This window comes from Pteropus alecto, unplaced genomic scaffold (assembly GCF_000325575.1).
Source record: "Pteropus alecto unplaced genomic scaffold, ASM32557v1 scaffold202, whole genome shotgun sequence".
Taxonomy (NCBI): Eukaryota; Metazoa; Chordata; class Mammalia; order Chiroptera; family Pteropodidae; genus Pteropus; species Pteropus alecto.
Window position 1 is genome coordinate 4,011,149 of NW_006432451.1, and position 21,763 is coordinate 4,032,911.

At 54.0% G+C, this 21,763-nt stretch overlaps 2 protein-coding genes across 2 annotated transcripts in view; one reads left to right on the forward strand and one right to left on the reverse strand.

The window, feature by feature from the left end:
• Positions 1 to 4,315, forward strand: part of LOC102883285 (ubiquinol-cytochrome-c reductase complex assembly factor 2) — a 13,535-nt gene extending 9,220 nt beyond the window's left edge. The window contains exons 2-4 of the mRNA XM_006907363.3: positions 699 to 773; positions 1,646 to 1,715; positions 3,316 to 4,315. Coding sequence (XP_006907425.1) covers positions 699 to 773; positions 1,646 to 1,715; positions 3,316 to 3,443 — 273 coding nt within the window. The 3' untranslated portion in view covers positions 3,444 to 4,315. The remainder of the gene's footprint in view (positions 1 to 698; positions 774 to 1,645; positions 1,716 to 3,315) is intronic.
• Positions 4,316 to 4,504: 189 nt separating this feature from the next.
• ITPR3 (inositol 1,4,5-trisphosphate receptor type 3) overlaps positions 4,505 to 21,763 on the reverse strand; it is a 65,434-nt gene continuing 48,175 nt past the window's right edge. Inside the window, exons 32-59 of the mRNA XM_025043694.1 lie at positions 21,297 to 21,548; positions 20,867 to 20,992; positions 20,608 to 20,733; positions 19,256 to 19,376; positions 18,500 to 18,690; positions 17,817 to 17,965; positions 17,514 to 17,622; positions 17,292 to 17,382; positions 17,021 to 17,190; positions 15,652 to 15,826; positions 15,272 to 15,456; positions 14,855 to 15,055; positions 14,564 to 14,674; positions 14,029 to 14,124; positions 13,791 to 13,892; positions 13,617 to 13,703; positions 12,932 to 13,042; positions 12,642 to 12,834; positions 12,294 to 12,419; positions 11,690 to 11,862; positions 10,863 to 11,027; positions 9,996 to 10,188; positions 9,478 to 9,582; positions 9,258 to 9,385; positions 8,266 to 8,431; positions 7,439 to 7,599; positions 6,039 to 6,200; positions 4,505 to 5,386 (exon numbers count right to left, since the gene is read on the reverse strand). Coding sequence (XP_024899462.1) covers positions 5,318 to 5,386; positions 6,039 to 6,200; positions 7,439 to 7,599; positions 8,266 to 8,431; positions 9,258 to 9,385; positions 9,478 to 9,582; positions 9,996 to 10,188; positions 10,863 to 11,027; positions 11,690 to 11,862; positions 12,294 to 12,419; positions 12,642 to 12,834; positions 12,932 to 13,042; positions 13,617 to 13,703; positions 13,791 to 13,892; positions 14,029 to 14,124; positions 14,564 to 14,674; positions 14,855 to 15,055; positions 15,272 to 15,456; positions 15,652 to 15,826; positions 17,021 to 17,190; positions 17,292 to 17,382; positions 17,514 to 17,622; positions 17,817 to 17,965; positions 18,500 to 18,690; positions 19,256 to 19,376; positions 20,608 to 20,733; positions 20,867 to 20,992; positions 21,297 to 21,548 — 4,044 coding nt within the window. The 3' untranslated portion in view covers positions 4,505 to 5,317. The remainder of the gene's footprint in view (positions 5,387 to 6,038; positions 6,201 to 7,438; positions 7,600 to 8,265; positions 8,432 to 9,257; positions 9,386 to 9,477; positions 9,583 to 9,995; positions 10,189 to 10,862; positions 11,028 to 11,689; positions 11,863 to 12,293; positions 12,420 to 12,641; positions 12,835 to 12,931; positions 13,043 to 13,616; positions 13,704 to 13,790; positions 13,893 to 14,028; positions 14,125 to 14,563; positions 14,675 to 14,854; positions 15,056 to 15,271; positions 15,457 to 15,651; positions 15,827 to 17,020; positions 17,191 to 17,291; positions 17,383 to 17,513; positions 17,623 to 17,816; positions 17,966 to 18,499; positions 18,691 to 19,255; positions 19,377 to 20,607; positions 20,734 to 20,866; positions 20,993 to 21,296; positions 21,549 to 21,763) is intronic.

Sequence of the window (21,763 nt, forward strand, 5' to 3'; positions counted from 1 at the left end):
GCCTTTCATGAAAGAATCTTTATTTAATGCATTTCATATTGAAGGTTTAACTCAAAAGCGCTTTCTGTTTCTCCAGGCCAAGTTCTTTTACCTGCATATTCAGGCCCTCAGCCAGATAGTCTGGTCTAAAGCATAGGTAGCATTACTGCCTCCTCTGCCTTGCTCTTGCCATCCCCTCTACCAGGAAGGGCTTCTCCACTCTCCCTTCTCCCAAACTCCTGTGTATCCCTCAGAACCCAGCTCAGTCTCGCTTCCACCATACACAGACCACTCGAGCACGTGGGGATGCCCCTTTCTCTGACTTCTTGTAACTCACACTGCCCCTAGCACTCCCTTTATGAGATACGCCCTTCCAGTATTGTTTTTATTGTGACGTCTCCCACTGCAGCTGGTGTGGTTCACAGGTCACAGATGCTCAAGAAATGTTTGTTTGCCTGTTGATCAACTGAGTTTTTTCAAATTAGGGAGTTGATTAGGTGGAGCCTTTACTCCAAAAAGGTGATTTCTGATAGCAAGAGCTGTAGGCCAAGTTTGCTTCCCATGGAGTGGCAAAGGTAGTGCTAAGCTGCAGGTCTGCTTCATGTGAATGCCTTATTTAATTGTGTGTGTGTTTGGGGGGGGTCCTTTCTGGAGGTGTAGACATGATGTGGGAGGCAGGGCATGATTCTTCACTTCCTTGGGGGTTCTTTGTTTTTCAGATTGCAGAGCCTGAGGCCTGTGATCAGATGTATGAGAGCTTAGCACGACTCCATTCAAACTATTACAAACATAAGGTGAGTGGGCCAGTCTTTTATATTCCCGGCCCTCTGACTGGAGAGGACCAGTAAGAACAAATGAAAATCTGTTTATACAATGTTTTGTAAAGAATTGCAGATTTGCTTCTTTCAAATGTAACCAGTAATTTCTTTCAACCAAGCCAACAAAAGGCACCTGGTAGAGACTTTTAGATCACTTAAATAAAAGCTATTTATAATTCCGAATAAAAGTCATATATTTTTTATACCAGTGTATGCTTCTGGGTATATCTGATAATTATTGGATCTTATACCTATTTTCCTATCCACTCTGATGGAACTGGCATTTCCCCATACCCTGGTGATAAAGATGGGGTGATTGGGAAAGTCCTCTCAGACAAAACTGAGCTTTTTCTTGGCCTTTTCAGGATTACTGTCAAATTTCATTGAGTGTTGTTTTCCCCAGCCTTGAAAAATGTGTTCAGTAACTCCCAAATATACATGGCCAAATGCCTAGCCTACATGGAAGAGGATTTCTTCTGAATCCTCACAACTCAAAAAGTAGCCCCAGAGCAGCAGCAGGGCATCACCTGCAAGCTGGTTGAAAATGAGGATCGTGGGCCCCACCCATCCTCCTGAATCACAGCCTGCATTTCCCCAGAGGGTTCTTGTTCATGATCAAGTTGGAGCCGCCTATTCCAGATAATACTGGGTCTTTCCAGGTCAAGTCTTTGACCTCCAGGTGGTGCTGCTCTTCTTGCTGGGACTGGCCCCTGGACACCCAGGGCCCAGTGAACTGCAGTTAAAGAGCAAGGCTGCTTGCTCTCCAGGATCATCAGGTCTCAGGTTGTGCTGCAGAACTAATCCTCTCTCCCCTCCCTTCTCGCTTCCCCTCTGCCCTGTGTGACCAGTACCCTCGCCCCAGAGACACGAGCTTCAGTGGCCTCTCTGTGGAAGAGTACAAGCTGATCCTGTCCACAGGTATTGAAAGCACAGCTGCCCTTTCTGGTTGGTTTGCAAATGATCCTGAGTTTGAGCGGCCAAGGGGAATTGTCTAATAAGACAGTTTTGTTTGATGTAAAGTCTTGTGGAATAGCCCAGAGGAAATTCTGAAGCTACAGGGCTCAGACTTTGGCCATAGAATATGAAAAAGGTCAAAAGCATTATTTAAAAAAAGAAAATCCATCTTTAGAGCTTTTAAATTCAAGACCGGGCAACAGAGAATAGGGGAATACGTATTTGCCAAAGGGAAGTAGTTGAAATCAGGATGGAAGGAAAATAATTTTATTTTTATAGTCCTAAGCGGGCTTTATAAACAATGAAGGTTTTAATTAAAACAAAAAGCCATTCAATAAATGTATATGGGGATATCCGCTTAAGAGTTATCTGACCCAGGGGACATGGTTTGTGGGTTAGATATAGGTATGTTTTGGAGTGGTTGATAGACCCTGATTAACAGGAAAGGAAATACCCTGCCTAGCTGATCCCCTCCTTACTTCCCCATGTCCATTGTCACTGACTGGGGAGTTGGGGGGTAGCAGCAGGGGGAGCCTGGGTTGAAGTAGGCAGGTTCTGGAAAATTGCTATTTTTATTGCCAAGAATATCATATACAAAAATAGGCTAACCTTTTCTGGGAGGGCATGGCCCTGAAACATTTGCCTTCTGGTACTCTAGAAATTTGTATTTACTATTCCTCTGGCAGCTTTCAGCAACTAAGTTTTGGGGATTTGGCCCTCCAGATTTATACTTGTCTACTCTGGTCCTGTTTTTATCACAGTGCTCTCTGGAAGACTGGGGTATTTTGGCCAGGCAGGATCACCTTATCAGCAATTAAAAATGTGCGTGTGTGTGTGTGCTTATACAGGGGCCCTACCCTACCTTCTACCAGCTCCCTACTGCCTTCGTAGCTAAGAAGATAGCCACTTTTTGCGGGGTGCAGGCTGGGTGCCAGGCAAATTACCTCCATTATGTCCTTTCATTCTCACAACTTTTGAGGCAGGAATTTTTATCTCCACTTTACAGATGAGGAACCTGAGGCTCACAGGGTAATTTATTTGAGAGGACCCAGTGGGAAGATGATAGGCAGGGATTCTGGCTCAGGTCTGTCTACCTCTGTGGTGCCTACTCAATCCCACAGCATGTGGTAGACCCGCACCACCTGGGTTCAAGTGCCAGCTCTATCACTTACTTTCTAGCTGTGTGACCTAAGCAAGTTATTTAGCCTTCCTCTGCCTCAGTTTCCTCATCTGAAAAATGGAGACAGTAAGGTCTGTGTGACAGAGGCCAGGTTTTGAGAGTGAGCATCTTGGCCTGTGGGTTGCACAGCTGACACCAGTGCCATTTCTTTACTCACTCATGTGAAGCAGGGTATCAGGGACCCTGCTTAGATGTTGATGTAAGAATGCATTTTGCTTAGCATGGTCCTGGTTCATAAGCACTCATTTCATGCCAGCAGTCATTTTTCTAATACCTATCTGATTTGCTTCAGAAGTTGGGTCTCATGCAAAAGCCTTGTGGGGCCAATGTAAGTAATCAAATTTTAGACTTTAGTCTCTCTTTTTTTGTCTTGCCCTTTTGCAGACACCCTGGAAGAGTTTAAGGATATAAATAAAGGCATATGGAAGAAACTGCAGGAGAAATTTAGCCCCAGAAGTCCTGAGGAGAAGCATAAGGCCTGGGCTCAGTCCTTATCTCGCCCACGTACCTAAGCGTGGAGTCTTGTATGTTGCCATCATAAATAAAACTGCCCCGATTTCCCCCTGGCCTCCTTGGGAATCTCATCTAGCCTCCTCAGAAAGGAAGCCCTTATTGCTCAAAAGAATGCTTCAGCTTGAGAAGAGATGCCATTAAGCATCCGCCCTGCCCTCCAGCTAGGGCAGGGAAGTCTCCCAGAGGGAGGAAACACTGCACTCTGCCTGGGCCTGAGAAGGGAAGGTGACAGGGCCTCTGGACAAGGTGCTTCCTGCTCAGCCACGGGAGCCCCACCTGTCAACAGGGGTCTGGCTGGCTTCTGGCAAGATTCTCCAGCTCCCTTTTGTTGTAGGAGCTCCTGGGAGATAGCCAAAAATAGCAGTAAATATTGAAGAAGGCATCCTGTCGCAAATAGATAGCAGAAGGAGGGAGGTACAGCAGACATGAGAAAAGCCTGCTTGGCCCTCATTTCCCTGACTCAGAAGGATGGAGCTTGGTCCTCTGCCCCTGGCCTTGCAGAAAACATATGTTCCAAGTTGTTTTAAGGTACAGAGAAGAGCTGCAGACAGGCCTTGGCCAGTGGGGGCCTTGGGTTGCGGTGGTTTCAGCATTCTGGGCGGGTTCTTTGGAGGTCACAGGACAGGGGCTCGCTGGCCGGGGACATACACAGGGTCACCTTATTATTCCATGAAACCTTAGCTCTTACTAGTAGACCTTCACAATTCATTCTTGAGCTTTCTTGTCAAAAACCAGGCTGGGGAGTGGTGGGGCAGGGATCAACAGCACCCCTCATGGAGAAGTGGAAATGGGTTCTTCATCTCATTTGTACCTGGACTCCTCTGTATGTCTTGGAATGCATATAATAAAATACACAGGATTATGACATAAACCAGTTATATTGCAATACAGTTCTAGTTCTGTCCAGGGACCCCTGGTTAGGAATTACTGTGGTTAGGGTAACTCGGAGCATCTCCCGAGAGCTCTAGGTAAGGCGGGGCCAGCGGACAAGGGCTCGTATTTTGTCCTCTACCAGTGTACGACACTGGTACACTGGGGGTATAGGAAACACACCTCTTTCTAATGGACTATATTTCTATTAATTTATTTAAGGCAATTAACATATTAGTTCTCAGGCCAAAAGACTTGTAAAACATTACACCAAAAGGAAAAAAAACAAGCAGTCAAAAACCATCCACTCTAACATACCCCAGCCCTGTCACCAGGTCTGTGACTCTTCTCCAGGAGGCCCAGGAAGAGACAGGTCCCATGAGCAAAGGTCTCCATCCTTGCTCCACCTGGGACACACATTTACACTGTCTACAGCACATCCAAGGCACGGTGGGAGCTGTGTGGCCATGGGCAGGGCTGGGCAGGGCTGGGCAGGGCTGAGCAGGGCTGAGCACAGCCTGTGAATAAGCTCCTTAACAAAGCCCTAGAATCACTAGCAACAGCATTACTGCACCTCCCCCAGAGGTAGGCAGCAACTAAAATGTAGTGCTTGGAAGAAAGAGGCGGCCCCACTCATCACCCACGAGGAGTAGTACAAAGGAATGTCAGTTACTGCTTTAAGGGACAAGTGCCAAGCAGTAGTCCTTTAAGAGGACTTACTTTGCTCTAAGGCATTAAGGTAAATTGAGTCCCACTGAGTATCTGAGTCTTAGGGCAGGACTGTCAGCTCTGAGGCCATCCTCTCCATGCTGGTCAGATCTTGGGTACGCTTGGGGAGTGTCTGGCAGATTAAGAGCTGAAGGCTGGGTAGGCACCTAGCCTTTGAGAGGCTGGTAGGCTGGCTGGGCCACCTGACCAGAGAAAAGGGGCAATGTTCCCAGTTACAGCTCTCTAGTGACAAACATCCCGTCTGGGCCTTTGATGGGGCTTTCCATGGCTCTTCTCAGCGACTCATGCAGTTCTGGACATCCACAAAGCCCAGGCGTTGCCTGCGTTTCCGCTGCTCTGTCATCTAGAGTTAAACAGATGCTAACAGGTCAGGCCACCCGGGACCATCTCTCCACAAGAACTGCAGAGGGGCTGGCACCCACCCTCCCACCATGGACCCAGCTGCCGTTCAGCACTGGCAGTAGGCCGAGGCCCTCAGGGTGCAGTGAGGATGTCAGCCCCAAACCTTCATCCTTAATTAGCATGTCGCAAACCCCTAATTTGGTGCAGCTGGGAAACCACCCTACCTAAAAGGGGCTGCCTAACCTCATTGTCGCTGCCAGATGGAAAGGAAGATGCTCTAGGCAAAAGAGCATCTTGAGAAGCAGAAGGATGCTTTGACCTCTTACTATCACCAATGAACCCTTTGGAGGGACTTCCTAGCCACTGCTAAAAAGGGTGGGGCTCACACCTGCACCAAAGTTCCTCTTGGCCATGTCTTTCAGGAGCTCAGGAATGGGGGCTGCAACCCCTAGTCTAGCTTTCCCCAGAAGGGAGGACGTGTTTGGGACCTGTCTTCTACCCCAGACCCAAGAACAAGGACCAGGAAGAAATGTGGGACAGGAAGGCCCCAGCACCTACTCCCTCCTCCCCCATGGCAGGCTAGGCTGTGACAGTCTGAGGCTGCCCAGTATGGAACCCCAAGGGTGGTGCTAGGATAGGGCTGGGGTGCACACCTGCTCCTTGAGCTCGTTGAGCTGGGCAGTGAGGTAGGACACCAGCTTCATGGTGGAGTTAAGCTTGTCCTGAAGAATCCGGATCTCATTCTGCTCCCCCTCCCCTTCGTTGCTCACTAGCGACATGGCCCTCATCCGGGGGAACCAGTCCAGGTTCTTGTTCTGAAAAAGATCACCAATACAGTGAGCAAGCTTGGGCCCGGCCTAGGAAGCCCTCGTTTTGAAAAGCAGTAATGCAGGGGGAGCCTGCTGCCACGCCCTCGACAAAAGTACTCCCCAGGGATGTGTCATGGGACAGTCTGAATTGACCAGGGTCCTCCCCGGGGCCAGAGTGAGCTGGCAGTGAACACTCTTCAGGCATTAAGGCTATGGCACTGTGACAGGCTGACTTCCGTTAGACTGCCTCAAGTCTTTCACTGCTATCAGCACCATCTGTTTACTCTCACAACACTCCTCGAGAGGTGGAGGGAAGGCCTCTGCACCCAGACCCTGAATCTCCTTCCTTCCTTCCTTCCTCTCTCCCCACCCCACCCTGACATGCACACCCCACGCCACACACCCCAGGAAAATGCAAGTCAGACAAATGGCATGCTGAGGGAGAGGGAGGCCTGCTGAGGACACTGGCATCTGACATGTGAGAGGGAAAGCCATGTTTCTCAGGACAGAGGAGGAGCGGGAGAGGGGCACCAAGCACTTTCCCAGTTCCTTGTGGCAAATTGAATTCTCAGACCAACTGATAAACCTATACTCAAAGAGCAGTTCAAATTACAGACTTAAAAAACAAACAGAACTTTTTTGCACACTAAATAGGTCTTTTCTTTCAGCCTGCAATTTATCTGCTGTGTAGCAATTTGAAGATGCACTACATCTGATGGAACTGATGGCCTTCCTTTACCCAAAACACCACAAGACCATTTTTTACTCACTAACTTCATTCCCTGTGTTACAACAGAACTTGGACATATTAAATTTGATTCCGCCACAGCCTGATAAAGTTTTTCCAGGCTCCCTCTCGGCCTGGGACCATACAGGCTTTGGGAAGCTGCCCTTCCTCTCACTGAGCTTACAAAGGCTCTCTCAAAATGGTCCACAGAGCAGCAGCCATGGCAAGGTCTGCCTGCTTCCGTGCCACCTCAGCATTAGGCACCCAGGGCCCAGGGGTACCACACCTGTCCTTGGGGTCTGATGGGTTTGCCAAGGGCTTTCTCGTGACAACAGAGCTGCAGGACCCTCTGCAGCTCAGGCAGCTAGCCGAGCTCCCATGTTACTGAGGGCTGGCTCCAGCTGCTCCTCTGCTCCCACGTTGGCCTTTCAACAAGTGTCCACAGCTGTCCCGCCCCACCCCCAGGCCTCCCTGATCAGTGCAGGCAGACACAGCCACCCCCTTCCAGGGCCCACACCTTGATCATCTGGGCAACGTAGCTCTCGGGCCCCGTGTAGTCCGTCTTGTTTTTCACACGGACCAGCACAATGAAGTACAGGTAGTTCCACATGTTGTGCTCAAACTTGATGTGCTCCTCAAATGACACCGTCTTGTTGTCAAACTTGTCCCTCTCCAGACCTGAGGATGAAGAGGGTGAGGATAAAACCATCCGCCTCCATGAGCCACTGTGAGGCCACCTGCTGCTGCACACACCACCTCTTGATGCAATAGGGACATCTGTTCTTAGGCTAAAAGGTCTGATGAACATAGGCGACAGCCCACTCTGGGCTATTTAGGTCACTTCTATTTAAAGCCATGGAGATCCCGCCCTGCCACAGCTGCAGCCCTCCACAATGGCAGTTGAGGACTATGGGAGCAAATGCCAGAATTCCTCTAACCCAAGGAAAAGGTTAAGAGATTTGTCCTATAGGTGACACCCGTTCCTTAGCCTGTGGTGGCTGATGAAGGGACCAGCACTTCATACCAGGGATGGGAAAAGCCCAGAGGCTCAAGGCCACTGACAGGACTTCTGTTTCCTCTGTAAATTGAAAGGGTTTAAAAGAATGGTTTCTGAGGCCCTTTCCCTCTTCCTCTATTACTCTGAATTCAGGCAGGGTCCTATTGTCCCCATTTCTGGGATGAGCGAACAGCCATCAAGCCATCAGTCCCAGAGCAGGGTTTCCCTGTGGCTGCAGGAATCTGGGGAAGGGCCAAACTGAGGCTGCCACTGGCCCAAATGATGTCCCAGCCCACAGGCTGCCCTGGCCCTGCCATAACCTCTGTGGGGCAGGAACCAGGCCTCACCACAGATGAAGCATGTGGTCTTGAGAATCTCTTCCTTCTTCTGCTTCTCACTGCGTAGGTCAGCAAAGGTGTCGATGATCACCCCAAAGATGAGGTTCAGCACAATGATAATGACAATGAAAAAGAACAGGAGGTCGTAGACCACACGAGCTGGGAATAGAGACTCCTGCAGGGCAAGGCAGGGAGGCTGGGCTCAGCAGTGCCGGGTCCATCTGGCAGACAGGGCTCAGGCAGGGTCAGGGCTATAACAGAGGGGCCCAGTGCACAGCTAAACGAAATGAGGGTCTCTAGCTCCCTGGGCCCTAAAGATGGCAGAGTGGACCCACGGAATGAGAATCACACCCCCAAGTATAGATTTGGAACAGAGGACTCAGAAAGGATGCCAGCCTAGGCTTGTGCCTGCCCCTAACTTCTGGTTAGGGGAAGAGCCAGAGCTGAACTCCTCTGCCCCGCCCTCAGGATACCCGGCCTCACATATTCTAGAAACCCTCTGTCTGGCCAGGGAGGTGGCTTCTCACCCCCCATGGGACTGGTGACAGACTGCTGTTCTGGGAATGCTGGGCTGCCAGAGCCAAATCCTGAGGCCTCTTTATGAAGCTGACTCAGCTCCCCACCCTGCCTGCCCTGCTGTGGACTGGGGCTCTGCCTCTAAGATGAAGCCAGTGTGCCCCGGGGATCTGCCCACCAGCTGACTCATGCCTTCCCAGCCTGGGCAAAGTTCCATTGCCAAGGTCTTTCCTTGGAGCATCCATAGTGAGCTGGTGGGGGTGACTGAGCAGACTGGGGTGGGGATGGCTCATCAACAACATAACTGCACTCTGACCAGGTAGAAAAGCAGGAAAATGGGGATACAGATGAAGAGCTTTTAACACGGAAGATTGAAGGGGCCAAGCTGCTCTACCTGGCCATGACCCGAGGGCAGGCCCCTCACAGCTGCTGACCCGGCCAGGGCTTGGGCCATGTGGATCTGGGAGTGGGGCAGGGGTGCTCACGTCTTTGGAGGGCTTGCGGAGAATGTCGCCCACACCGCCACCGTTGCGCAGCCCATGGTTCATGACAGTGACGATGCACATCAGCAGGGTGTCACAGGCCCGCTCCGTGTTGTCCAGCTCCTCATCCTCTGTAAGCGGAGTGTTCCTTGTTCATACCCAGGCCAGGCCACCTACCTCCGACCCCCACCGCACCCAGACTCCCGAGACACATTGCCCTCACCTTCCAAGACTTGAGGCACTGAGACCCCCGAGACACAGTCTATGCTCTCCCTACTGCATGTGTCCATGAACGTGGCAGCTCCATGTGGCATCCCCAGAGGGCTGGCTGGAGGGGACATGGATGAGGTCACAAGGTGGCCCAAATGCCTGGCCTTATCATCCCTGTGATTCTTCCCCCAGCATCACATCCTCTAGCTCTCCACTCTGGCTAGAAATAAAGGGTCTTCATGCTTATCCCCACTGGGCTGTACGCTAAGGGCAGGGGAGGGCTTCTGTACCCCCTAAGCCTGGCACATGGGCAGATTCTGCAAATGCCGAGTCTAACATGAATGACAGGGTCTGCAATCAAGTGGCTCCTTAGGGAGCTGGAGACTCAAGGCTCTCCCATCCCCTCAGCTGGTCCCAGGGAACAGGGAGGCGGTTGTGTGAGAACCTAGGACGAGAAACTGAAGCAGGGGACCGGGGGGATAAGCACTCCTAGGGCCTCATCCCACACCTCCCCGGGAGTGGGGCCCGGACCTCTAGAGTGGTTGCCAGGCAGTGGGTCAACCTCAAGGATGAAGTCATCCTTGAGGAAGAGGAAGCCGACGATGGAGAAGAGGTAGACGAGGATGAGGGCCAACAGGGCAGTCAGCAGGATGGAGCGGCCATTGCGGGTCACGCTCTTAATGACGTTGAACAGTGTCTCCTCACGGTAGATGAGGTCAAAGAGCTGCAGGGCAGGGATTGGGCCTTGAGGGGCTGGGAACGCTGCTGGAAACAAGGGCTGCCCAGCTACCAGTGGTTTCCCACAGCCTCCTCCAGTAGGGTCTGAGCTTAGGCAAGCATAGCCAGGTCAGCGGGCCTGGAGGGAAGGCTTCTCAAAGGAACCTGGAGTTCTAAGGCCAAAGAAAGGGAGAGGCCCAGGGGTAGGTAGATACACAGAGGGAGAGAGACAGCAAACTCTTATAGTGTACTTGCTACATGCCAGGACACACTCTGTGTGAATTTTGTGCATTAGCTCATTTCGTCCTCACAATCATTTTAGGAGGTAGGCGCTGTTAATTATCCCTGTTTCACAGATGGGGAAACTGAGGCACAGGGTACTGAAGAAACTTGTCCGAAGTCACACAGCTAGTAGTGACCAAGCTACGATGGACTGATTCCAGAGTCCAGGCTTAAACCAGCACCATACAGGGAAGATAGATCAGACAGGGGCCAGGAGTGGCATTCAGGGCCTTAAAGGCTAGGATGGGTTGAATCAGAGGAGGAATCTGGAAATCCATTCTGTCCACCCAAGCAGCAAGAAGACTGGACAGAGACTGGTGCTGTAGAACCGCGAGCAACTTGTGGGAAGCCCCAACTGCCCCGCACCCCTGCCCAGCTTGGTCCCCAACCAGGTCTCACCAGGATGCTATAGAAGAGCTCATGGGCAAAGAGGCCCAGGACACTAGTCAGGATGTAGCCCACGTGGTAGAGGAACTCCACGTCCATGACCATGGCCTTGTAGCCCCGGATAAAGGTGCCACGGTTACCCACGAAGCTCACCACGAACACAATCTTGTTGGTCAGCTGTAGGCAAGTGCAGGGCATGGGGATCAGGGACCCACTGCTATCCTGCCCACCCAGTACCCTGCCCAGAGGCCAGGCCTTCTGCGGAGTAGATCTGAGCTGCTCCTGCTCAGCCTGGCAGACAAATTAATGAAAATGCTTCCAGAAATGCATCTGGGCTCCTGGGACTAGAATAGAGAAGTCCCTTAGGTCCCACATTTTCTGGAAGAAAGTGAGATACAAGTAAAGGAGGATGGGTCAGAGAAGACCACCCTTAGCCTTGACAGTAACTAAGGAAAAGGTACTACCCTTACTCAAGGCACTTTATTTCCATCCGTCAGGAAATTGACATAATATATAAATCTCTGCTGTCCTCAGTGGGAACAATGCGTCTAACACTGTGTGCAGAGCAGGCCTGAAGCCGGGGCTCCAAAGCAACTCCTGGCTGGCTGACTGGCTCTCTGAGTGCCAGCTGCCCCAGGTTGTGCAGGGAGATGGATAAGGCACAGAGGGGTCCCCACTGCAGGTCCATAACAAGCTTGGGATCCCAACCCAGGGACAAGAGGGGAGGGCAGAACAGTAGCTGCTGGGAGCCAGCAGGCCAGCTTCAGGTCTAACCGTGGCAAGCATGGGAGTGGCCCGGGGCTGGGGGCGGGGGGTGGCGTGCTGCCCAGGGCACTCACATTAAGGGCACCCAGGATATTGAGTGTGGGCCCAATGCCCAGGTAGTAGATGGAGCGCAGGATGAGTGCCACGATGAGGGGGCGGATGCTGTAGCGCTTGGTGAACAGGACCGCGATGGAGAAGCAAATGAGGATCCAGAAGAGCAGCGAGATGAGCGGGGAGTCCAGTGCTCCTGGGGCCAGGGAGCAGGGCTGAGCATGGCTCGCTCAAATCCACCACTCAACAGACCCCAAAAAACCACCCCTTCCTGGAAGCCTTCCCTGTTAAGTTCCTGGTCACCTAGTGTTAGGGACCCCCTTACACCTGCATCTCTGGGCCTAAGGCAGGAGACCATCTCCAGCTGCTGCCCCATATCTGGTCTCTGGTCTGTATGTGTGCACATGCGAGCACTGTCTCTAGAGGTCAAGGAGCCTGTCTGTCCCACTGGACCACACCTGTGTCTCCCCATGATGGGATGTGGAGCCCAGAGGGCAATGCAGTGGCTGCTTCTCCCCACTCCACATCTGGTCCCCTCAGAGCCAGGCTGGCCCGACGGTTCTGTCCAAACCTGGGAAAGGGGCCCATGGGCTCCGAGGTCCCTGCCTGCTGGCCCCCTGTCCTGACCTGTGGACGCGCCCTCCACGTAGGGGTAGAAGAAGGCAATGATGATGTTAATAAACACCGCCAGGTTGAAGGAGATGCTGCCCCACAGAGTCATGCGGCGAGAGAACCAGTAGATCAGTGGCATGCCTACAGGGGGAGGGTGGTAGTGGGATGGCGTAAGGAGGGGTCCTGATTAATACCGTTTGCCCACTCCACGTGGGCCCACTGCCTGCACAAGCTCCAGGATTGGAGCTTCCCTAGGGGTGAGGGTGGGCCACCCACCAGCAGGCAAGGGAGGCATCAGGGGGCATGAGGGGAGCAAGCAGCTCCAGGCCCTGCCCTTCCCTCCCATCCCAATGGGGTCCTCACTGCGAAGCTTGCGCTGCCACTCCATCTCGTTGTGCAGGAAGGAGGACTGGTCGAAGAAGTCGCTCACTTTGCTGCCCTGCTCGTCCTGCTCCGTGGTGGTGAAGAGCCGGTGCTTGGTCTCCTCCGTCAGGAACTGGCAGATGCCGGGCACTGGGAACACAATCTGCTCCATGCTGCGATCCTGCCGCACGATCTGGGTGCACACAGGCACGTGGTCACACCTGGGCTGAGGTCACCAAAGGCTGAGCTCAGGGTTCCCTTCCTATGCCTCTATTGCCTTTGGGCCCTACCTCAATCTGGGAAGTGTGGTTCTCATAGTAGGCCAGGGGGTCTTCCTCTTCCTCCTGCACAGGTGGTGAGGACTTGAGCATCTGCGACAGCTGCTTGTTGTTGAGGCTGAGCTAGGGGTGAGGAGGACGCTGAGGTCAGCCCCAGCAGCCGCCACAGAAAAGCCTGAACCCAGCTCTGAACTACACCCCAGTGAGTGATACCCCCCACAGCCAGAACAGACCCAGTCCAGTCCAACTAGGACCCAGTCCCAAAGGGGTAGGAGAGAATGAGAGACCCACACCCAGACAATCCTATAGGACAGTCAGCATCCTCCGAAGTCCTGGCCAGGTGTGCCCTAGGTCCTGCTCCAGGCTTCCAGACCCATGCAGAACCACCCTAGCCTTGTTCCTATTTCTAAGTCCCACTGTCACCCCTGGATACCAGTCGTCCCAAGCCCTGCTCCCTCAATTCTAGCTCTGCTCTCTGATCCTGGCTCTTTATTCAGATCCATCCTACATCCCCAGCCTCATTTCTAATTCCAGCTTCATCCTCAGGTCTCAGCTCTGCCATCATCCCAACCCTCGGGTCATAGTCCCACCTCAATTCCCAGCTTCACCCCCAGATAACTGCCCACTCGCTCCCCTGCCCAGCCACGCCCTTAGACCCAAGCCCCGGCCCCATGTCCAGCCCTATCCCAGCCCCCACCATGGAAGAGATGCCCTCAGCCTCCTCCTCTTGGATGCGCTTCACAGGTTTCAGCAGGTGCTGCAGCTGTTTGTTGTGCCTGGAGAGCTGACCAAGAAGGCAGTGCTCTGTCACTGAGCGTAGTTGCTGGGGCACACGGTTGCTAGGGACGGGGCCAATGGGTAGGGCTGCTACCTGCAGTGCCAGGATGTAGATATTGTGGCCCACTTCACGTGGGCTCACTTCTGAGTTCTCACGCTCCTCCTCCTGCAGGTAGGCCTTCTTGATGACATCCACCTAGAGGGGCAGTGACTGTTTGAATGCCCTCTTCTTGGGGAATAGGGCAGGCTGGGACCTAATCCCCATGCCCACACACTCCACCAATGGCACCTTTCCACCTGCCACCAGCCCAGCCTCACCAGCCCAGCCTCACCAGCTCCTGGGGCCGCAGGCTGATGAGGATGCGCTCAGCGTTCTCACTGTCGTGCCGACTCTCCATAAGAGCCAGGAGCAGCTTGGAGGCATTGTCCTGGAGAGAAGGGGGAGACAGGCCACAGTCTGAGGGCCCCACCACGTGCCCCACAACCTCCTCTGCTGAGCAATCCATAACAGCCTCTCCCAGGCCCCTACTCCCCAGGGCTTACTGAGAAGTATCCTGCATATCTAGGCCACCCACAAGCCACCTTCACCCTGTACCCCGCCTTGTGGCAGCCACACTCAACCCCCCAAACAGCAGGCATATAAACAGGTGACCCTGGGATAAACTAAGAATATGTTTACTTCTAAAGTAAGTGCACATCCAGCATGTTTGCTCACATATCACACACATGCAACCTGTATACACAGCCACCCACTTACACACGTGGTACCTGCATTGCATGCTAAGACACACTCGACACATGTCACATATGTGCACACACATCGCGCGCACACCCATGCACACTTACATGGGCTGCCACAGGCCCCACCTTGAGTTGCAGCACCAGATCCATACGATATTTGCACAGGGGACTGATGTCATTGAGAATCAGTGCAGTGATGATGTCTATGCCGTTGGACTCATGCGTCACGATGCACGTCTAGCAGGAGCGGTGGAGTGGGGAGGGGTACAGAGACGAGCGGCCCAGGCCTCTCAGAATTATGGCGGCTCCAGAAGCCTCAATCTCTCCCCTGCCCAGGGTGCTCCATCCTCCCTACGCCATCCTCCCACCCGTCTATACTGCCACTGACCGTGCTGCTCATACCCCATGACAGTTCACCTGGTTCTCATGGCAAGGGCCCTGGCAGTATTCAGTGAGGGTCTCCAGGGTCTGGATGACAAGACCCACATTGTCCTCGTTGATATAGAGCCCCAGCAGCCCCAGGCCTCCCGTGGTACTGCCGCACATGATGTCCAAGAACTGCAGCGTCTCGCACACCAGGTTGTAGTTGGTCTTGTTGTTCTGACAGCGCAGGAAGTTCTGCAGAGCAGAGGGTGGGCGTGGCACAGTTCCAGCAGGCGGGGAAAGGCCTGCCGGGGAACCATGATCCTGTGCGCTGCAGGGGCGGGGGATCACCAGCCACAGAGCAGTGGTGCCCAGGCCAGAGGATGACAGTGCATGGCTGGATGGCAGGGGTGGGGTCCACGTGCTGGCTGGATGGCAGGGAAAGGGGCGGGTGTGTGGCGAAATGCTCACCTGCAAGTCCCGATTGTGGTTCTCACACAACAGCTGCAGAAAGCGCAGGATGGGCTGCATGATGAGCACAGACATGCCCATCTCGTTGCTCTGCACACGCTCGCCCACCTCATGCGCCCGGCGCAGGCTGGGACTCAGCGAATAGAGGGAGGAGGAGCCAGGCATTGAGAAGGAGGCCACTCGGCCTGCAGGACAAGGCCTGGTGAGGCTGGGGCTCCTGAAGTAGCCAGACCCTCATCCTCACTCTGTGTTCCCACACTGAGCCCCCTCCCACACATTCTAAGCCCTTATCCCTGCCCTGTGATACTCTCACCTTGTACCCTCCGACCCCACCCAGCATTCCCACCCTGTTCCCCTGTGTCCCTGGCCCCAATCCTGACTTTTGGCAGTGGGGTCTGCTGGCTCCCGGTCCTCACGGGGCTGACTGCCCAGGTCGCTCATGTTGACAGCCACTGTGGACTTGGTCTCCTGCTGGGCCCGCTTCATGCGGTCATGCAGCACCTTGAAGAAGCGCTCTGACTTCTTGTCACTAGTCATCAGATTGTAGAAGGATTTCTGGGGGTGGACGGTGAGATGGGGGGTAGCAGCACTTGGCGAGGCCCCAGGAGCCTCCATCTTGTGCTACAGGGACAAGGATCAGGCACAGACGGGCCCCCAGACACACCCAAACCAGACTGAGGCTGGGGGACCCAGAGACACCTCTGTGCCCTGTGACTAAGGCAAGGGTGGGGGGCGGTGAGGAAGAAAGGGCCTGTCATTGCTGTAACTATGATGCTGAAGGCTAGCACCAGCCTCCTGACCACCTTCTGCATCTGCCTTACCCTTCATCTGTTCCCACACAGCAGCCAGGGGTCCCACTGACATTTGAGTCATGTTCCTCCTCCACTCGAAACCCTGCAGTGGCCCTGTCTCACCCAGAGGAAAAGCCATTCCTCACAGTGCCCACCAGGCCACATGATGGCCTGCCACCTCTCTGACCCCGAGCCATACCACTCACGACTCCTCCAGCCCCTTCCAGCCACATCAGCCACTGCTTATTCACAGCCTTTGTACCAGCAGCCTGCTCTGCCCAGTGTACACTGCCCATTGTGCACATGCTCACTTCCAGGGCCTTCCCTGAACACTCCATTTAAGATACCCCTGTGGTGGCACATCCTAAGCCCCCTGCCTGAATGATCACTGTCCGTCATGCTCTCCATGTTACATAGGGATTACAGTTACTGACTGTTGTCCCCACTAGGATATAAGTGCCAAGAGAATATGGATTTTGTCTCTTTTGTTCACGCTGAATACTCAGCACCTAGAACACTACCAGGTACACAAAATGCACTTGATGCAGACAGACAGACAGAAAAGGATAAAGCAATCACAGAAGGCTTTCTGGAGGAGGTAGACCTCTAATTGGGCAACAAAGGCTGAGGAGGATGTGGAAAAGGAGGAAGGAGGCCTGAGCAGAGTCTGAGAGGCAAGAATGGTGGACGTAATGGCAGGCAAGATGGTAGGGAGACAGGCTGAGGCCTGGCTGGATCAGAGAGGGGTGCGTGTGGATAGAGAAGTAGCCACGTGACACAGGGAAGATATGGGAGTTAGAGCCTCCCATGGTAACAGAATTGTGCTGGCTGCCAGCACCCAACCTGGCAGCCAAGCCCCCATGGCCTTGAAGACTTGGCACACTATCTCCTTCCTGAATAGGAGGCACCCACCCAAAGGAGGTGAGCCCCTGGCACTCCATAGCCACCCACTCCACACCTGGATCTCAGTATTGCCACCATCGAGCAGGCGGATGGCCAGGCCAATGCTCTCCTGGAAGATCTTCTCGTTCTTGGTGCTGGTGATGAGGTCACACACCAGCTTGGTGGCCCCCTCCTTGTCCAGACGGCACTGGGTGGCTGCGATTGCTGACCAGTCTTGGTCCAGGCCTGGAATAGAGGAACTCGCTTGAGAGGGAACTAGTGGGTTGGGGGAGGGAGGGCCCAGGGCTTGGGCAAATGGGCTACCCAGAGGGGGAGGCGGTACTGACCAGTGCCCATGGGGTCCGGAAGGTCCCCCCGAGAGCTGGACTTGCGGTTCTGGAGGTAGTTCTGCAGTAGCATCTTACGCAGCTGGTTGCCCTGGAGGAAAAAGGAGCAAAGCCCCACATTAGCACATTTCACCATTTAACCACTGGCCCAACAATCCTAGTCCTGAGCCCCTGGAGCTCCAGGCCAGGCCCACCTGCTGTCCAGCCCGCCTGGGCACTCACCCGGTCCCCATACTTGGTCTTCTTGAGTAGCATCTGCTGCAGGGTCCGCAGCACCTTGACACACAGTTTCTCCTCTGACTCCATGAGGTCCTTGGTGTGCTGGATCAGCCTGGCCGGTGGGGAAGGAGGACATGTCAGGGCAGCCTCCGCTGCCTCCCTCCAGCCACTGCCCCTGCCCCACCCCTGGCAGGAACACCCCGTAGCCCTCTGACCTCTGGACCATCTAGTCCCTGCTGGGCCCTTCCCTGTCGCAGGCTGCTGCTACCCTGCCACCTCTCCACCCCCACCCAGCATCCTACTCACTTGGACAGGAAGCCCCCACTCTCACAACGCTGGTAAGCCTCACTGCCCTCCAAGAAGAGCAGCTCCGGCCAGTGCAGGACGTCCACCAGCACAGACAGCTCAGCCTGCACCAGGGGCTTCAGGCGCTCCTCCAGGGCTGTGATGATGTCCTGGGGTAGGCAGGACAGGGTCACCGCCGGGCGGCGTACAGGCCACCCAGGCCCAAGAGATGACTGAGGCTTGACTGCCATTCCCAATGCCCCAACAACAAACAGCCCTACAGATTGCCCCACACCTGTCTGAGGGGTCCTGGGCCCACAGAGCTGCCCTGAACAAAGCATGACATCTGTCTGTTCAGGCAAATCACTTGCCCTTTCAGGACCTCTGTCTCCTGCCATGTGGGGATAACAGGCTACCACACTCCCTGTACAGGCCAAGACAGTGGACAGAAATGTGTTGCATAAACAGAAAGGTGCTCTCAGGACTGAGGGGTATTCTGATCCTCTTTATGAACACCAACCCCACTAGAAGACACCTGGGTTCTCCTCGCTTTCCTGGAATGATGCCCCTTAGTCCCCTGCCCCGGACCAGCACTTAGCAGCCCCTAAGGAGGGAACGAGCTGACCAGCCCCTTCCTGGGAAGGGATGCTCCTCAAAAACACACCCTTCCAAAGCCACTACCATGACGGATGCCTCACACCCACCTGCAGCTTCTCAATGATGTTCTTGTAGTCCCACTGGTTGGCGGTGGGGATGACTCTGGGAAAGGCCCTTGTGGCTGCCTTGTAGTTGGAAGCATTCCGCTGGGCAGCAGCCACACAGGTGGCACCACTGCTGAGCAGCAAGCTGATGTGGGCATCCAGGTCCATGGGCAGCGAGATGGCCCGGCCCTTGGCTGGGTGGGGAGAGGGGTAGTAGGTACTGAAGGGCTAGTCAGGGGTGAGAAGGCTAAGCCAGCTATAGGTGCCAGGCCCAAGGCTGCCATACTGGGGGACAAGATGAACTAGACCGAGGGTCTCAGGTACAGGGACCCCCACCTGGCCCCACTTGGACTAATATGCCCTCTTCCCCTTTTTCGGTAAAAAAGGGAGTTTCTGCCTCTTTAATTCCATCCTAGATCCACCCTGACCCCTCCCCGTTTCCCTCCCACCTTTTTTTCCCCTTCCCCAACTCTCCTTAACAACCTACAAGCCTCTCCTGCCTGAGACCAGCGCAAGCACTAGAAGCTCTGGTTGGGGAATGTCATCCAGCATCTTCCTCCGGGGAGCTGACTCGGTAGAAAATAGCTTTTCTCAATTGCTAAGATGCCAGTTAGACACCAAGAAGGACTTACTGAGAACCATCTGGGAGCAGATGAAGGGTGAGCTTAGGGATAACGTGTTTATTGTGAGGGCAGGTGTCCCTGTGGCAAAGGGAGGGGAGGGGTGGTGGGAGCTAGGCAGCGGCCGTGGCACACTCACCCACCATGGCGAGGGTCCGGATGCAGGCCTCCACGGAGCCCTTGTGCTGCTGCTGTAGCCATGGACACTCGAGCAGCCGTGTGGTGGACTGCAACAGCTGCACCACGATTGTCTGGTGTGTCTGCAAGAAACAACACATCTGCTACTGCAGCCAGGCCCACCATCCACCCTGGGCAGCCCCAGCCCCAGGGACCAGAGCCCATGGAGAATGGGCATGGGTGGCAGGAGAGAGCTTCCAATGGCTGCCATGTGCTACCTGCCAGTGAGAAAAAGGCACCCTCTTCCTTCAGCAGTGCACCACCTGCCCAACTGTACATGGCAGCCCTGCGAGAATTCCTCAAGGTCTAGGCCTGGGACTTATCTCCCTATCATTGACCCTTTTCTTTAAAAATATTTTTAAACAAATTAATTTTGTGAAAAGGTGATATATTTACATGGTTCAAAAACCCAAAGGTAATAAAAAGACATACTTTGAGAAGTTTCGCCCCGACCTTTGACCCCATCACTCCTATCCTCTCACATTTTGCCTCGGGGCTGGTGAGAAGCAGGGAAAGCTACTGCAAATTACCAGCGTCCCACAGTCCCAGAGAGATCCCAGGGCCCAAACGCATGTGTGTCAAAATAAACCCACCCTTGCTGAGAGAGTGGGACCCACCATTTTTCTGACCACTCTCAGCAGCACTATCCCTCGACCCCTCCACCTGTAGGGAGCCCCTTTTATCCGTTTCTTCTGTATCCCTCCAGGGTTACTGTATGATTCAGGTGGTGTAGCAGGCTCCTTCCTCAAGGGAACCTGGCGGCTCTTTCATTCAAGAGGCTCTGGGGCTGTGAAGTCTGGGAATTGACTGAGGGGCTATGATTCAGTGAGTCAAGTCAAACTTCTGCTCACTAGCCAGGAGCTTTTCTGCTTATACGGATAGGTAAGACTTTTGAAGGCTGCCTATTTCAGTTCTAGGGACACCATGATCAAAACCAAAGTGCTCTGTGCATCAGACTCTCCCAGTTCCTGCTTTGGCTCTGCTGTCCGTTGTGGGAAGCACGCCCACCTTGTCCTTGGTAAGTGCTGCCTGGCATCCCCTGCCACCCCAGGATCCATCACACCAAGTGAATTTAGGAATTCCTGTTTTAGGGTCCACTTCCCACTGTAATTCCTGATCACAGAAACTGTGAGATGATAAATGTTTGTTGTTTTAAACTGCTAAATAATTTGGGATCATTTGTTATACTGCACAGATAACTAATACTCTTGTTTATCCTCCTGCAGTATCTTTATACTCACGAGGAGCAAATATAAATATATATGCTGATTTTCCCCCTTTCCTACGCAAAAGCTGCCTGGGGCAGAAGCACACCTGTAGGGAGGTGCTGTTTTCAGAGAATGGGGAGCTGAAGAAGGCATTGATGGTGTCCAGCACGACGGTCAGCACATACTTCTCCAGGGTGGGGTCAGCCAGACGCTTCTCTCGCTTACTGCAGACCTGGGTTGAAGAGAGATAGATGCCTGGGAGTGTCCAACACATAGGACGCCACCACTCCCACCCTCTGGAAGGCTGCCCAGGCCCCCCAATCACCCCTGGCCGCCTGCAGGCCCACGCCCCCACAGGGACAGACCCGAGCCATGTCCAGGGTGAAGTTCTCAAAGAGTGTCCAGATGTGGTTGCTGGTGTAGATCTCCTTCATTTCTACCTCCGTGTCCACATAGCAGTGGTTCACAAAGTTCACGTAGGCCATTTTCACCTGGGCAGCCGGGGTGGGAGGTCAGAAGCACATGAAGGGCTGCCCACCCAGGTCACCTCTCCACAAGTTCACAATTCCTCCTGACCTCCCCTTGTTCTCGGTCCACATCCCACCTGCCTTCCCTGAGCCTACCAGTTCCTGTCCACTTCCCTACTTTCCTTTACCTCCCTCTTCCTGCCCCTCCATGCAGAGCTAAAAGGCTGCTTGGCCTGGTTTTTATACTCCCTCTTCTCCCAAGCACTTCCCCCAACCCCCAGCCACCTCTCCCAGTCCCCAGTGTCCCCGAGAAGACACACAGGCCCACCTCAGTGATACAGTCTTCGTGCGTAACCACAGACACCACGTCCTCCAAGGGCAGGAGGGAGGTGCACTTGATCTCAGTATAGACATTCTTGCCCTCGGCACAGGCAGCCAGCAGGTCCACCAGGGAGATGTGGTACATGAGGGGGCTGTGGTCCTCCACACCGTCCCGAGCGGCCTTCATCATGTCCAGCAGGTGAGCCAGTGAGGCCTTGTCATTGTAGAACACAACCACGTCGTCACCTGCATTGGTCAGCTGCATGCAGCAGGGGGACACGTGTCAGACCCCTCAGTCCAGCAGGGCCTGGGCCCTACCCCTCTCCCGCCCACAGGGAGAGATTGGGACCATGACCCCTGCCTTCACCCTACACTCAGGAAACCCTCTCCTGCCTGAGATTTTGGCCCTCAGGGACACTTCTGCCATCAGGGACACCGAACCCTGGACCCAGAAAGTCCCCCATCTTCCCCTAG